This window comes from Antrostomus carolinensis, unplaced genomic scaffold (genome assembly GCF_000700745.2).
Source record: "Antrostomus carolinensis isolate BGI_N321 unplaced genomic scaffold, ASM70074v2 scaffold9794, whole genome shotgun sequence".
Taxonomy (NCBI): Eukaryota; Metazoa; Chordata; class Aves; order Caprimulgiformes; family Caprimulgidae; genus Antrostomus; species Antrostomus carolinensis.
In genome coordinates, this window is record NW_010311381.1 from 1 (window position 1) to 14,325 (window position 14,325).

A 14,325-nucleotide genomic window follows, 5' to 3' on the forward strand; every position below is an offset into this window, starting at 1 on the left:
GCAGCCAGGGAGCGGGAACCCTCGGGGCGGGGAGGCACCGCCAGCCGCGGCTGCTCCCGGCACCAGGAGATCCCTTGTAACCCTCTCCCAGCGCTGTCCAAACATTAGGACACCTTGGCTCCAGGCCAGGGCCGGGGGAAATCACTTGGTTCTCGATGCAGTTCCGTTTCCATACTCCACACCGCCACAAAGCGCAGTCAGCCAGGACCTGACACGGCCAGACACAAAGGGTGCATGGAAGAGAACCTTTCACTACATTTGTACAGCTGGAAGAACCAACAGTCCCTCTCCCTAATGTCCTTGAACTCAACAAGAGGTAGGGCTGCTTTTGACAGCTTTCCCTAACTCTTCCCCCAGTCAGATCCTCCACCCATCGAAGTCACATCAGCCTTTTTCAACCCTTCCTAAGTCCTCCCCCCCCTCAATCGGAACAGCAGCTTTTATGAAAAAAATTCAGCTCTGCTGCAAACCACGTAAACCAATTTGTAAATACAGCTTGCCCTGCCAAAGAACAGCCGCTGTTTTTTCTTTCAAAGGTGAACCAGCAAATTCTAGATTTAAAAAACAATTCGAGGATTGGGTATGATTTTATTTGTCCTCAGGGAAAAAAAAAAAAAAAAAGATAAAATAGTTACAAATAAAGGAACTTTAATTCTCAGATAATATAGAACAGTCCAGTCAGTGGCAGAACACCACAGTGTTTACAGTTCGCAGCAGCACCTGGTGGCAACAAACGCGAGATCATTACCCTACAGCTGGAAAGTCGCTGAAGTCTGTGACATTCCACTGTAAATATAGGTGTTATTAAAAATTACAAACTGTCCTGTAATGACTTTGATAACCTCCTGTGCAGCAGCTCCTGTAAAGTTAAAAAAAAAAAAAAAAAAAAAGGTAGTCAGCAGGTCATATTTAAAAAACAGTAAAAATGGTTTTTATCTAGAACTCACTACACTGGAATTATTTGGGAACCTGATATAACTCCTAGAAGGAAAAAAAATGCCTTCTAGTACTTCCCAGTATAAAAGAAGCTCAGAAAGCTGTTACTTCAAGCTTTACATACACTTTGTTGTATATACTTTCTCTCTCCATGTACATACACACAGAGTAAAACTGTGTAAGCAGACAGACTCATGCAAGTTATGTCCTCTCATTGAAATTGACAAGTTAAATTTAAAAAAAGAAGTATAGCTAAACTGCAAAATAAATTGAAGGGTCACTATTTTGTTCTCCTGTAGTATGAAATATTATTTAATTTCTTCAGAAGTTATCTTTACATATTTTTGTAAAGCACTGCACACACAAAGTTTCACTTAATCAGAAAGAAATTCCTACATCCACAGAGTATTTAATACATTATTATCTTCAGCAAAACAAGATAAAAAAAGAAGGTAAGTTAACTGATAGATCAATTTTGAACACCTATTAAAACACACTTAGTTTGGATAATACCTGCAGGTTGAATTAATGTAAGCAATCAAGGCTATTTGTATTTAATAGATTTTGTTCTAAGACTCTCTTTGACTACAGTATGTGATTAGTCTTTGCTCTGACAATACAAAGTAATTAGAACAGTGGAGATTCTGATTCAAGTAGGTAATTTGTGTGGACCCCAGAAATACAGTGGCATTCTTACCTCCCATGAAGGCAGCAATAGCATGTGGCTCAGCAGCTCCATAGCGACAACTGGATAGCAAAGGAACAGTCAGTATTTTCAGACCAGTTTTACTGACAAAGGGACACTTAAGATATAATACTCACAACTCATGAACATAGTCATCTTTCACCACTACAGACAACCCATGTTCTTGTAAGAAAGCAGTAAGGCATGCCTTTAGTTTTCCAATATCATCTTCTACCTGATAGTTATAGACACCTGGAAAATAAGTTAACTGTTTCACGACAGAACTGCAACATCATATTCAAAGTTAACGGGTTTAAATAGCAGCATAAGTATTTTATTTTTTTGGAAAAGTTTCTAAGATTATTTATACATTAAATTCGTAACACTAGACTAATAATAATTGAATATTCTGTTGATACTACTCATGACAATGACAAATTGCTGCATAGCTTAAGTGATTCATAATCCAAGCAACCCATTTCAGTGGTATCAATTCAGATAAATTCCTTAAGTTCCCAAAAAGAAAAAATTCTCATTTTAATTTTCACAGTTATATTTACATAAAAAATATGTAAAGAAAACCACAACTAATGCTAAACAACTAATGCTATATTTGTAGTATAGGAACTATTGGATCTTTATATTTCTTTTGATGATGTTAAGTAACTCTGGTATTAACATACCTGGATATCTACCATGCTGCTTATAAAATCTATCTACAGCCCGTAGCATCAAGTACAGCACTACTTCACTGTCTGGGTTATCCATATGGGAAACTGAAAACAGCAAGAGAACTGGTTAGCTGGTACAGATGAAATGGAAAAGAAAGCCTTTAAATTGCTTGAAATCAAGTATTTCCCATGTGCTTAAACTAAAATCTGCAGTAAGAAATCTTAATGAAAACAACCTGCAACTGAGAATCAAAATGAGTCAACTGCCCATACATGATTTTGACTCCAGAGTGTATGACAAAACCATACTGTATGTATTTGATATAAACTGTTCACTGAAGATATTCACGTTTCAACTCTGACAGCTGCTATAACAATAAATGGGATATTCCTTAGTTAGAATTTGGGGATTTGAAACTTCATATTTAACTGTAATGATTGTAATTATAAAACAGGGCTTAAATCCCTTAACATACAGCTCAGTATTCTTTTTGTCTGTTTTTAGTCTGTTTGACGGTAAGGTCATTTTTGAACTTTCAAAATGAAACTGAATTCAACATTCTAAACTTAAAAAACCCCATACTTCCAGTCAATGCCAAATTATAAAACTGCACAATGGCACAGAACATGCAACATACAATTATTTTCAAACACAAAATCATTTAAAGTTGAAAATGCAGTTAAAGTATGTGCCAAAAAGAAGTACTTACTGATTTCATCCTTGTTAAAAGTGTTTAAACCGTATTCTTCAGACAGAGATCTACACCGCACTACTCGGAGAAAAGCTGAGTTGCTGCCTAAGCAGAGGGTGCAGAAAAGGAGAGCATTACCTACTTAAATACGTCACCAACTACTAAGTCTTTTTAAGTCTGTAACCCTGATGTGTTAAATATGAAAGACTTAGACTTACGGTAATTTCATTTAACACTTTTCTGTTTCTTTTGGTAGCCTGAAGTAATAAAATCTATGAGACTACATTGTGGTCTATGATCACAAGTATTTTGGTGAAATATGTCGTGCTTATTCACTTCTAGAATCTAAACGTATGTGCCGCATTAATGTAACAGTGCACAACGTGTGTAGCTCTGCTACAGCAGTTCATCAGTCACAGCCATCAGCTCCGTGTTCTTCTCTTCCATGCTGCAAATGAACATGAGTTCTTTCCATCTTCTGTTACATCCACCACTGTCTCACATGTTCTCAATAATCTAGCAGTACAGCTACAAGTGGAAAAAGGTTCTTCTCCACTACAAAACAACTTGCTACAAAACAACACAATGTGCAGCTACTACCTAGCACTCAAAAATGAGGAACTGGGAGTTCTCAAACTCCCAGCAAATGATGTATCAACGCAGGGGCAGCGCGCTGTTGGCTACAGGCTTACAGGAAAATTTTCCAGTTGCAGGGAGACTTAACCAGGCTGCTCTGTGGACAGGTATACACATCCAGAACAGATATAGCCTCAAATGCCATCAACAGCACTACTCACTGCATCACTTTCTTAGTTTTTCAGACTACCAGAAGTTTACAGAGCCTGCACTCTGAAGTCAGTATCACAGAACAGACAAGAGTGATTAGATACTCATCACAGAAAGCATATGACATCTGCTACCTGTTGTTTGGACCCCCCCCAAAATAATCTCTTTTAAAAGCCAACCTTTATAGACTCACTACTGAGAGGTGCTGAACATCTGTTACTTCCACTGAAGGATGCAACTGCTAAGCAACTATTTGAAAAATTCAAATACTGAGTTACTGACTAATAACTAAACTGTCATTCATAAGTTTTTGATCATTTGCATACGCACAGCAACAGAATCCAAGCATACTCACAAAGCAATTTTAATTCTCTCTCGGAAATAGACTCAGGTGCCTAAAAAGAGAATACACTCATTCCAGTCCATATGATGAGCAGAGAATTTATATTTTCAGAGATATTCATACATTCATTGTGAAATAACTAGTCATTCTTGTACAAAAGGTATCTTAAATTATAAATAATATATCCCTGTATGCCTTTTACTTTTATGTGACCAAACCAAAAACAATAAATAAAACAGACCACAGATAGTACATTTCATTAGAACATACTTAAGCCTTTTGAAGAGAATTAGGTAATTAAGCTTCTCTTTTCATATCTGTCTCCTGTGACTTATTTCTGTACAGAATGTCAGGGAAAAAGTATTTCTATCCTGTCAGAATGGTCGCACATTTGTAATTACCTTGCCTAGGGACTGTAGCAATTTAGCAGCATGGTTACCCACAGCAGCAATGTCCTTCTTTGCTTTTTCACGGTATCTGTTAATAATAAAAGAAAGCTTAATAATTACAGCATAAAGCCATCAACTTCACAGTGAAGACAATTTCTTTTTTTTTTATATTATAAAGACAAGATAGAAGCCACATGAATGGAAGTGAGCTACCTCAAGGCCATGAATGCATTTACTACCTCCCTCTGTGACTCTCTGGCATGACTGAGCTGTTCACTAAGCATGTGGCTTAAAATTACGTGCATAACTGTTTTCTAGAAACAGGTTAAAATTAAAATGAATATTACTACAGCCAGAGTTTCAGAACTACTTAATGGCCTCCTGTATGCCCTCCACTGAGCTTCTAATATTTTATTAATTTCTATATTTTAATATTTGTAGCCACAGTATATTCTGTTAAGAACTATGACAATACAAACATCTCAACAACAGTTTTTGATAAAATTCAATTTCAGAGCTCATTTTAAGGAATTGTAGTTGTTTTATCTGCAAATTAAAACCCTGTAATGCTTATGGGAATTGAGAACTGAAGTACATAGTATTTTGTAAATTCAGCACTGATGCTTATAGAATTCAGATATGCAAACTATTAAGGCACAGAATCCTTTTTCTAGTAGAGGTTGTGTTTCAGAATCTATGAAGAAACAAAATCTATTAGAAATAATACTTTCTTATTTGAACAATTCAACAGTACAATTGCACAGACAATAAGTTTAACAGTCTTCTGCAAGATACTGCTTCCCTTTAAAGGTTAAAAAAAAAAGAAGACAAAGCAATCAGCTGCAAAGAAAATGTAGTGACACTAGGAAAGTCTTTTTCGCCCAACAATTTGCATCAAGTCCAGGATGCACAGGAATAGTAAGCTCATGCTGAGGATACATGCATTCAAACATGGCCTTCCTAAAATCTTGATCCACACTGATGCTGTTTAGAATCTGCAGTTAATATTCATTCACATCCTTCCTTACCTTCCAAGCAATCCCTTCAAAGGACATTAATTAGAACTAAGTATTTAGAATTAAATAGCTAGGAAACTAGAACTTCTGTAACCAGGTTGACATACCTATTGAGGAGAAAAACCAAAGGCTGTGTATAAGCAACAATTTGCTTTGGACACCAGTAGCTAGGCTATGAAAGCTACTAGCTGTAGGAAGGTCTTTACTAGATCTGAAACTAAGAAAAGTGATCACTTACTACCCAGCCTTAGGAAGCTGGGATGCCCTGAAGGCTTGGGCCCTGGTTCCAAACAGCAGACAGCATCAATACAGGGAGCAGACAGTCCCAGGCACATCCTGCCGTGTTTTCCACACCTCCCCTCACCCCAGTCTCACAACACACTTTTTTTTTTTAAATACAGGAATTCATGCACTTTGTGAGGTCTGAAGTCATCACCATTTACTACCACTAGTAACTATGAAAGAAAAAATTGTATACTTACACATTTTGCAATTTGATAAATTTACCGGAGTCTGCTATCATATCAGGAATAGTGCCCCGGACAGGCAAGCTTCCTTGCCCCTCATTTGCCACAAATTCCTTTACAGCTCGAGCCAAAATCCAGAAGGAGGGTGACTGCAAACGCACAAGAAAGTCATGTACACAAATGTTATTCATGATGCTTTTTCTACATTTAAGTCTTACTTGTAATTACACATTACCTGCTCTGTAAGATTTATGCAGCAGTCGTCATTAAAAATCTCTTCAATGCATCTTGGAATCTGTGAGGGGAAAAAAAAAAAGCTGGGTTTGTGACTTGGCTTTCAATTTCTTGAATCTCAACACTCACTAGGACAGGAGAGCCAACTCCAAGCGACCTCACAGTTCCATATCAAAATCTCTTCTGAATCTTACATAGTCAGTGCTTCTCAGACATATTCTGAATAGCGGCACTGCCTGAGAACAAGGCACACGCTTCTGATCAAGATGAACGTTACAAAAAAAATCTCACCTTATTTCCATCTTCTACATGGAAGATGGGAAAAAAAAAAAGGTAGCAGCATCAGCATAAGTCCCAGCTGCACATCCTACCTGCCAGAGGCAAGGCAGCCAGGGAAGAGAAGAGGGCCGGCAAAAGTGAGAGTGTTTTGACTCCTGAACTGCTGCAGTTCAGTCTGGCACACCAATGGAAATAAATAAGTAATACCCTGGGACACGGCTTGCAGTGACTCAGATGTCAGCACTAAGTTTTACCTGCTGCTTTCTTGGGATACTTAACGTGACTGTCCAAGCAAGGATCAGCACAGCTCAAATAAAAATGAAAGGTAATCTAGAAAAAAATCACAGAATGTGCTTTTACCCCACGTAGCTTTTGCAATTTACCATGGATGAGAGATTAAGGAAATCGGACATCAATTCTAAATCATGAGTTACTACTTGAGGATTATTTGAAAATAATAATTATTTGAAAATAATTACTATGAAAATTTCATTTCTAATGTTTTTAAGCTTGATCAGTTTATGAAAGGAATTTCATAACATGTTTCTTCAAGAGGAAAGTACTGAATTTTCTGAGTCAAAGATCCCTTGCAGCAGTTAATTTCTATACAGAATAAATACTACAGCAAGTGGCTTCAATACAGCACAATTTCAACAAATGTTTTCTGAGCCTCTCTCCTGGCAATGTACTTAAATCAGACATCACACACTCCAGTGACTGCTAATTCTTTATAATTGCACTAAGCACTTTACAGTTTAATCTGTGAAAGAAAATCTGACGCAGACTAAGACAGGAATACCCTACTAATGAACTCTGGTTACTGACCCATTCTATACTTGAATTCAAGTCTGCAGGAAGGAAATGTAGCTTCTTTGCATGAGCAAGGAAATAACAGAATTTCCACAATTTACAGTGCCACCTAGTCTACTTCTATTTCACTACACATCATTTCAAATTTTAAAAATTGTATTAATACTGCTTTACCCAAATATAAATGTTGCAAATTGAATTTCTGTCCTAAAAGTGCATAACAGATTTTGAAAAAATGGGGTGGTTGAAATGTCTTCAGTTTTGTCATATAAATGTTTATTTTACCTCTGTAGTATTTAATGCTGTGTTCACATTTTTTATTGCTTCTTCAAAGTTTTCCTCATCTTCTGGGGTCCCATTTTCATTCTTTAAGATACCTTTTTGAAAAAAAAAAAAAAAAATAAAAAATACACAATCCCCTGAATTACATCATATTTAGGTCTTACCAACAGACCGGATTGGCTTTGGATTTATTTGTAGCATAAATAACTTAGCAGCAAAAAACTGAATTATCAGCAAGACTTACTGATAAAACTACATGCATATACATTCCACATATGATTAATTTTCCTGTGACGTTAAATGCAAGTTACTTATCACAAAAATCCCAGTTTATTTGTGTGAGAAAGAGTAAAGTTTCATAATCACTAATCTAATGTAGGTGGTGGTAAAAAGGCAATTCAACCACCCTTCCCATCCGCAGTCATTTTTTGTTGGGGTTTTTTGGTCAAATTTGGCAAACACTTATGAACCCACACAGCAAGCCAGACCAAGTAATGGAGTCCACTAAAAACCTAATTTAAACAAAGGTAATTACTACAGATCAGATGGACCTAGCCCAACCTGTGGATAACGATTACAGAACCACTCAGCAATGTGCACACAGGCCAGCTTTAAACGAGGACATAGCAAAAATTCAGTTTATGTTTTTATTCTACAATTATTTAAGACAATGTATTTCCAGATCTTAAAAATGTGTCATTAATTTTAGCACCTGTAAAAGGTATTAGACTAAAATATCTGCAAAAATGAAGTCTGTTCACATACTGGTTACAGTGTATTCAGTAGCTACAACATCCTTCTTTCTCTCTCTCTCTCTCTCTCAAGACTAGTTATTTAGAGCTGCAATGATTACCAACAGTTTGGTGGGTTGACTGATCAACCAAATACTTGCAGCTAATAACTGAAATTTCAGTGTCAAAAGCCACTTGCTTTCCTCTTTGCTGTATTTTCCATGTTAAACATCGATATCTTCTACAGGAGTTTCTCTCAAGGCCTCTCCCCTCACCCAAATCAAAACATATTCTTGATCTTAAACAGCAAACAGTAAGAAACACTGACAAACTGCATTTATAAGCAATCTGGGATCTTAGGATCCACCTGTATAAAACAGTCATTTAGCAGAAGAATCGTACCAGAAATGCCAGCAGGTTTTCATAAATTAACCCTGAGAGAACTGATTATTTTTCAGATACTACTTTACATATTTCTGCCAGTATTAATAAGGAACTCCTAGGACATACATTACCTTGCCGAATCAGTTGTCTGAACGCTTCTTTTTCTTTGTAACTCCTAGGCAACTGATCACTTTTCTAAATTGAAGAACACAAAAACATTTTGTATTTAAAACATCTACTACTAACCACATTGTGTTCAGACTGCTGAACTCTAGAAGACTGTCACCGTTCACATACATTCACTTGTATTTCAATTACTAATTTTATTTTTATGGTTCCATCTTGTTTTTTTTATTTGCTACACGTTTCCAAAATAATAATCTAGTTTAGAAAAGACTTATCTAAAGCAATAATAATCATGATAGACTGACGACTTATGCCGTTTTGCAATATACCTCGTTGAACCATTTGGTTAGATACTTTGCTACAATCACAATCCATGGAGTGTGGCTGTGGTCCTGTAATTGAACAGCAGAGAAATCTTTGTCAAGGTAAGAAAAGATAACAACAGGAGACAAATTAAAAACCCATTTAAAACATAAACTTAACATCTCTTCCACTACCACAAGTAGTGGCAATGGGGAATCAATCTAACAACAGATTAAGTTGTCCAAGAATATGCCTTACTTCCCAAGACCCCCACTTGCTTAAGATTCAAAAACAGACTATCATTTAGGGAGGAGGCCAAAAACAGTACCTCGTGACTGATTCTACGGTTGCCTCTGCTCACACTAGACTTGGCACCAAAAAAAGTCGCCTGCCAAGAGTCATTTTCACAGAATCCCCGTTCTATGTCTGCATCTGTCTTAGAGCACATAGCGCAAACCACGTACTAACCTTTTTGTCCATATGATCCAAGTCATAAGACTGAATGTGTTCCCTCAGTTCTGGAAATGGTTTGTCCAGTCTCAGATCTTCTAATGTATTGTCAGGATGAGATTCAACAACTGTGAAAAAAATTACACAATGCATTTCACAGTTTTATGTCCAGCCTTCAAAACAGGGCTATACATCAATACAGCACATCACCTGCTCACTGAACTGCCTGCTTCTCAAAATAGGTGTTTTGCATAAGTTAGGATGTCAGGATAATCTCTAATGTCAGGATAATCTAAAATTTTACTACTTGTTACAGTCCATAATTTCTACGCATTCCTCAAAGAATGCTCCTGGTGAAGAACTCCAAACTACGTAAGACTTAACAAATACTAAATTCTATCACAAGATAAAGAATAATAATTAAAAAAAATCGTGACATTACATATTGAAGCTTTAAACCTTTTAGAAAAGTCTTTATCTCGGAAAGCTCTCTAACCTGTGTGTTCTTTAATAATGACTCTCATATAACCAACCAGTCCATAAGTCCTGCAGACCAGCAGAGGAACGTTAGAATTCCAGAGAAGTTCAGCCAAGCGCAGTAACGTACTGTTAGAAAAAACAATGATTTTTTCAGATGTACAAGAGGACAACAGTTAACTATAAAGTTCACTCTTACAGAAGTCACTTGTGAAAAATAAGTTTTCTATGACATAATACTGATATTATCATTATTCTAACCACACAGAATCATAATATTAGTTAGAATAATTAATAGAATTAATGCACATATTAATTTTATACGTTAATTTATACTGTTAGAAATGTATTTATCTCTTAGCTTACTATTTAAGTCCATCCTCCCAAACGCTCAAAAAAATCAATTAAACAAAAAACTTCAACGAGTTGTGAAAGAAATAAAAAAAGAATTAGATCTGTGTGCTGCACAAACAGAACTTCCAGTCGGGGCAACTCCAATCAGAGGTTCTTGAACAGCACACAAGAAATACTCTTCATTCACAAATGCCTGCAAGGGAATCACCACTTCAGAGGGAAGTTGGCTCTTACTTCCGTAAGAGACAGTATCTCTGGCTCCTCTCTAAGCAGGGGAATGGAGAAATATATAAAGTATGAACAACAGCCACCTCCTGACAAGAGCAAGATTTAACTATCCACCCATCCAGCAACCTCTTGCCTCTGTGGAGGCAGCCTGTCCACTGAAACAGAAACACGCTTTCTCCCCCAAGTTCCTCAGTACTCAGAGTTGTCATTTTTCATCTGTTCTGTTTACTGGAAGGCAGCATGGGAGAGGCTGTTAAAAAAATAATAATCAAGAACTTCTGGTCTTGACAAAGTTTATATGGTCAATATCATTACATATATGGGTAAAGTGGAAGACCTGTACAAATGATAGAATACATTTGCAAAAATCTAAAGGCATGACAGCTCCTATTATCTGTTAGGTTTCACATAAGGAGAATACTTGTTATAGTGATTTCAGACCTGAAACAACTTTCACTACAGAACAGTACTTGACATAGACAAATACACCTGAAGGCAGCACCTGGGAGTCAGGGATGGATCTGAAAGATGTTGTGAGCTATGTATTAACATATAAAAAGGTCCGCAGAAAAATGCCACAGTTTACTGTAACTTTCCTTCACAACGAGAGAGTTCTGTTTTGCGTAAGTTTTCCTGCAAGAATATGCCTGCAATTGAAACCTGCTTTTACAGCTGAATGAAAATAAACAAACAAACAACTTTAGATTATTTACCTTTCTGGCAGTTGTGTTGCAACCACCAAGTTAAACCGATTAAAAAAGGAAGGGTCATTGTCTAGAAGTTTTTCTGGACTCTAAATAGTAGGAAAAAATAAATTTGTCAGGAAACACTCTGAAAACTTCTGAATACATAGCAAATCTGTTCAACATTCAATGTAAAGTGTTAAGTAAAAGCTATAAAATTATGATGAAATTATAAAATAATGTTTAAAATCAATAAATTGACTTGGCGCAAATAGCTGAATATTTTCTTCCTTAAATGTTGCTTTATCATGAAGCCACTTAACTGCAACATCACAAAGACAACACATAACTACTTTTATCACATTGTATAACAAGAAACATACAAATAATTTAGGAAAACAAACCTCTTCGACAAAGTTTCCAGAAACATCATTATTCAATTCTTGCAAAAGCTCAGTGGCGCTCTGGGCACGATTCTGTTTCAGAACAATCAGAACAGTGTTTAACCACTTGAAATGTAAGTTACATAATATATAATATATCAGTATTACATATGCTACATGCTTAAAAAAAAAAAAAAAGGACTTAATAATCATAAACTAAGATTTCTTCATTTCTTATTCCAAGCCTTGCTTATCTGAAGAAAAAATAAATCCTTTAACAGCTGGCACTTGTTTTAGACCATTTTTAGTAACATAATTTTAAAAACAAAAGTTATATGATAGCAATTTATTAATTTCCTGGAGTTACCTATGCCTTTTGCACTCTCCTGCTTGTGTGATTTTTCCTTTCCCCACCCACCTCTCTCCTCTTAGCTTTACTCCCTCAGCCACAACTGTCTTCTACCTTATCCTTCCAAAGATTTTCTTAACCACATCCTATTCATTTTTTTCCATTCAATCTTATCAGAATTGAGCTTATCTTCTCACTTAAAGCAACTGAAAAGTAAGCATGGGGAATTTTATCAAAGAATAAATAGATTTTAACCTATACATGTATGTTTCTAGCCTTACTCTTAATACTGCACTGGAATATTTACTCAATACTTTCATGCTTCCAATGCACCTGAAGTGGCATTTGTTATCTCCTTACCTGACCAATATGGCTTTTTTGTAGAAAGAAACTGAAAAAGGAGACAAGAAAAATTGTTACATGTGAAGTTTTATTTATAAGGGAAAAAAAATTAAAGCTACATTTTGTAGTGGAGAATACATTGCTGACTCTCATACACCAAAACCCAAGTTTCCCCCTTCAATCTGCTTTTCTTCTCCCTACCACTGTAATATTTTCCTCATGACGCGTTTCTTAAGGAAATTTTGCCTGAGCTGCAAATCTGAAAAATAAGACATGCCAAACTCCTCTAGAAGCCAGGATCATACTGCAGATTCTTTTTCACTAGGCTAATTAAAGACCCATTAGCACTCATTTCTTCATGTAATGGAATAGCCTTCCCCTACACATAACCCCTGTAAGTAGACAGATATTTGTAGGTATCCACCATAAGAGAATTTGATCTAGAATTAATAAACAAATGATTTTTTTAATAGGATTTGTAAAGTTTCTTATCCTTTCCTCTGCTGCACACAGCCCTTCAAAGCTATGGAAGCTAATAATTGTCTATCAGTCACAGTTTCACAATGATAAAGTCATGAAAAGTTAGTTCTTTTCATCACCAAAATTACAGAAAATACATTTAGCAGTGCTGAAACACAAACAAATCTTGCACTGTCGTATCTCAAAATTACAGCAAACAAGTTATTTTAAGGTATTTTTATATTGAGTAGACTACTGTCTTTATAAACTTGATTTGTGAAGCAAACAGACCTCTAAGATACAAAAACAGCAACAAAAAAACCTGTGTAAAATTCTGCAGCTAATAAAAAAAAAATGTGCATGCTGTGTATGTCACAAATATCCAAAACCACTGAAGACTTCCAAGAAACGTATAGAGGCTTTTAAAATTATTAAGAATTTTACAGGATTTCTTAATGAGTATAGAGACAGAACTACTTATGAAACCTTGTTATTTCTCAGTTTGTATTGGAAGCTAGTAACAAACCTACTTATTTCCAACATCTTCTCCAGAGACCCGACTCCCATCGACAATTGTAAATGAACCAATACCTTGGGGGAAAAAAATATTATTAATAACTATGCATTATGAAATATCAGATACATTACAAATAAATACAGAAGGAATATCCATTTACCTGGCAGCACTAAGTTTTTGAGTATTTCGGTTCCTGTCGCTGTTGCATTTATCACACAAACATGAGCAGATTCTAACGCTTCTTGTCCATGGTCACCCCACAACCTACATGGGAATGGAAACAGAAACATCCCGAAATTATTTTGTTTCAGATGGTAAAGTCAATATAAAGAAATAAAAAAATTTAAACAATCCCAAATGGAGGCCAGCATACTATTTTCCATTCACTATTGAGAGGGGGTAAATAGCACTAACCAAAATAAACTATCCTTAAGGAAACTTACTGTGACAAACCTGGAACTTTCTCAAGAGCAATCTAATTTTACTGATGCTTTATTTTCTCCACCTTTATGCTCTACACAATATCCATGCAGACACCTTTTTCTAATGTAACACACACTCCTTACACAAATTTTGTCCTAAACCCAAATGTTCTCTTTTTCATAAGTTATAAATATTTTTTTTTCTAATACCACACACTGAAACATACAAGCAGATGGAAATCACTCTTGATGAGTTTGGTAATGAACTTAAGGCATTTATAAAACAATATTCAGGCTGAAACTGGGACTGGACACGGTCACAACCGCCCCGCTGATTCCACACGGGCAGCAACTTCACTCTCTTCAGCTGCAGAACAGGAAGTTACTGAAGAGACGCCGCAGAGCGCCAGAGCTATTCCGAAGCCTTTCAGATGTACGGAGCACGGCAACACTAACCCGCGCCGCGGCCAAACACCGGCCGGCTCCAGCACAGGCCGCCCTTCTCCCCGTTAACTTCGCTCTTTCCT

The 14,325-nt window shown here is 36.3% G+C and overlaps 1 protein-coding gene across 1 annotated transcript; it reads right to left on the bottom strand.

Annotated features, from left to right (window-relative positions):
- Window positions 1-749: 749 nt before the first annotated feature.
- On the bottom strand, window positions 750-13,640 carry NAE1 (NEDD8 activating enzyme E1 subunit 1; the record flags this gene model as incomplete). Its single annotated transcript, XM_029084677.1, has 19 exons — window positions 750-859; window positions 1,634-1,683; window positions 1,759-1,873; window positions 2,305-2,397; window positions 3,003-3,089; window positions 4,126-4,165; window positions 4,515-4,590; window positions 6,001-6,134; window positions 6,221-6,280; window positions 7,594-7,685; window positions 8,837-8,900; window positions 9,161-9,223; window positions 9,603-9,712; window positions 10,081-10,190; window positions 11,357-11,436; window positions 11,731-11,802; window positions 12,419-12,449; window positions 13,390-13,450; window positions 13,537-13,640. Coding segments are annotated over 19 exons (1,552 nt in total), but the record flags the coding sequence as incomplete, so codon positions are not given.
- Window positions 13,641-14,325: the final 685 nt, after the last annotated feature.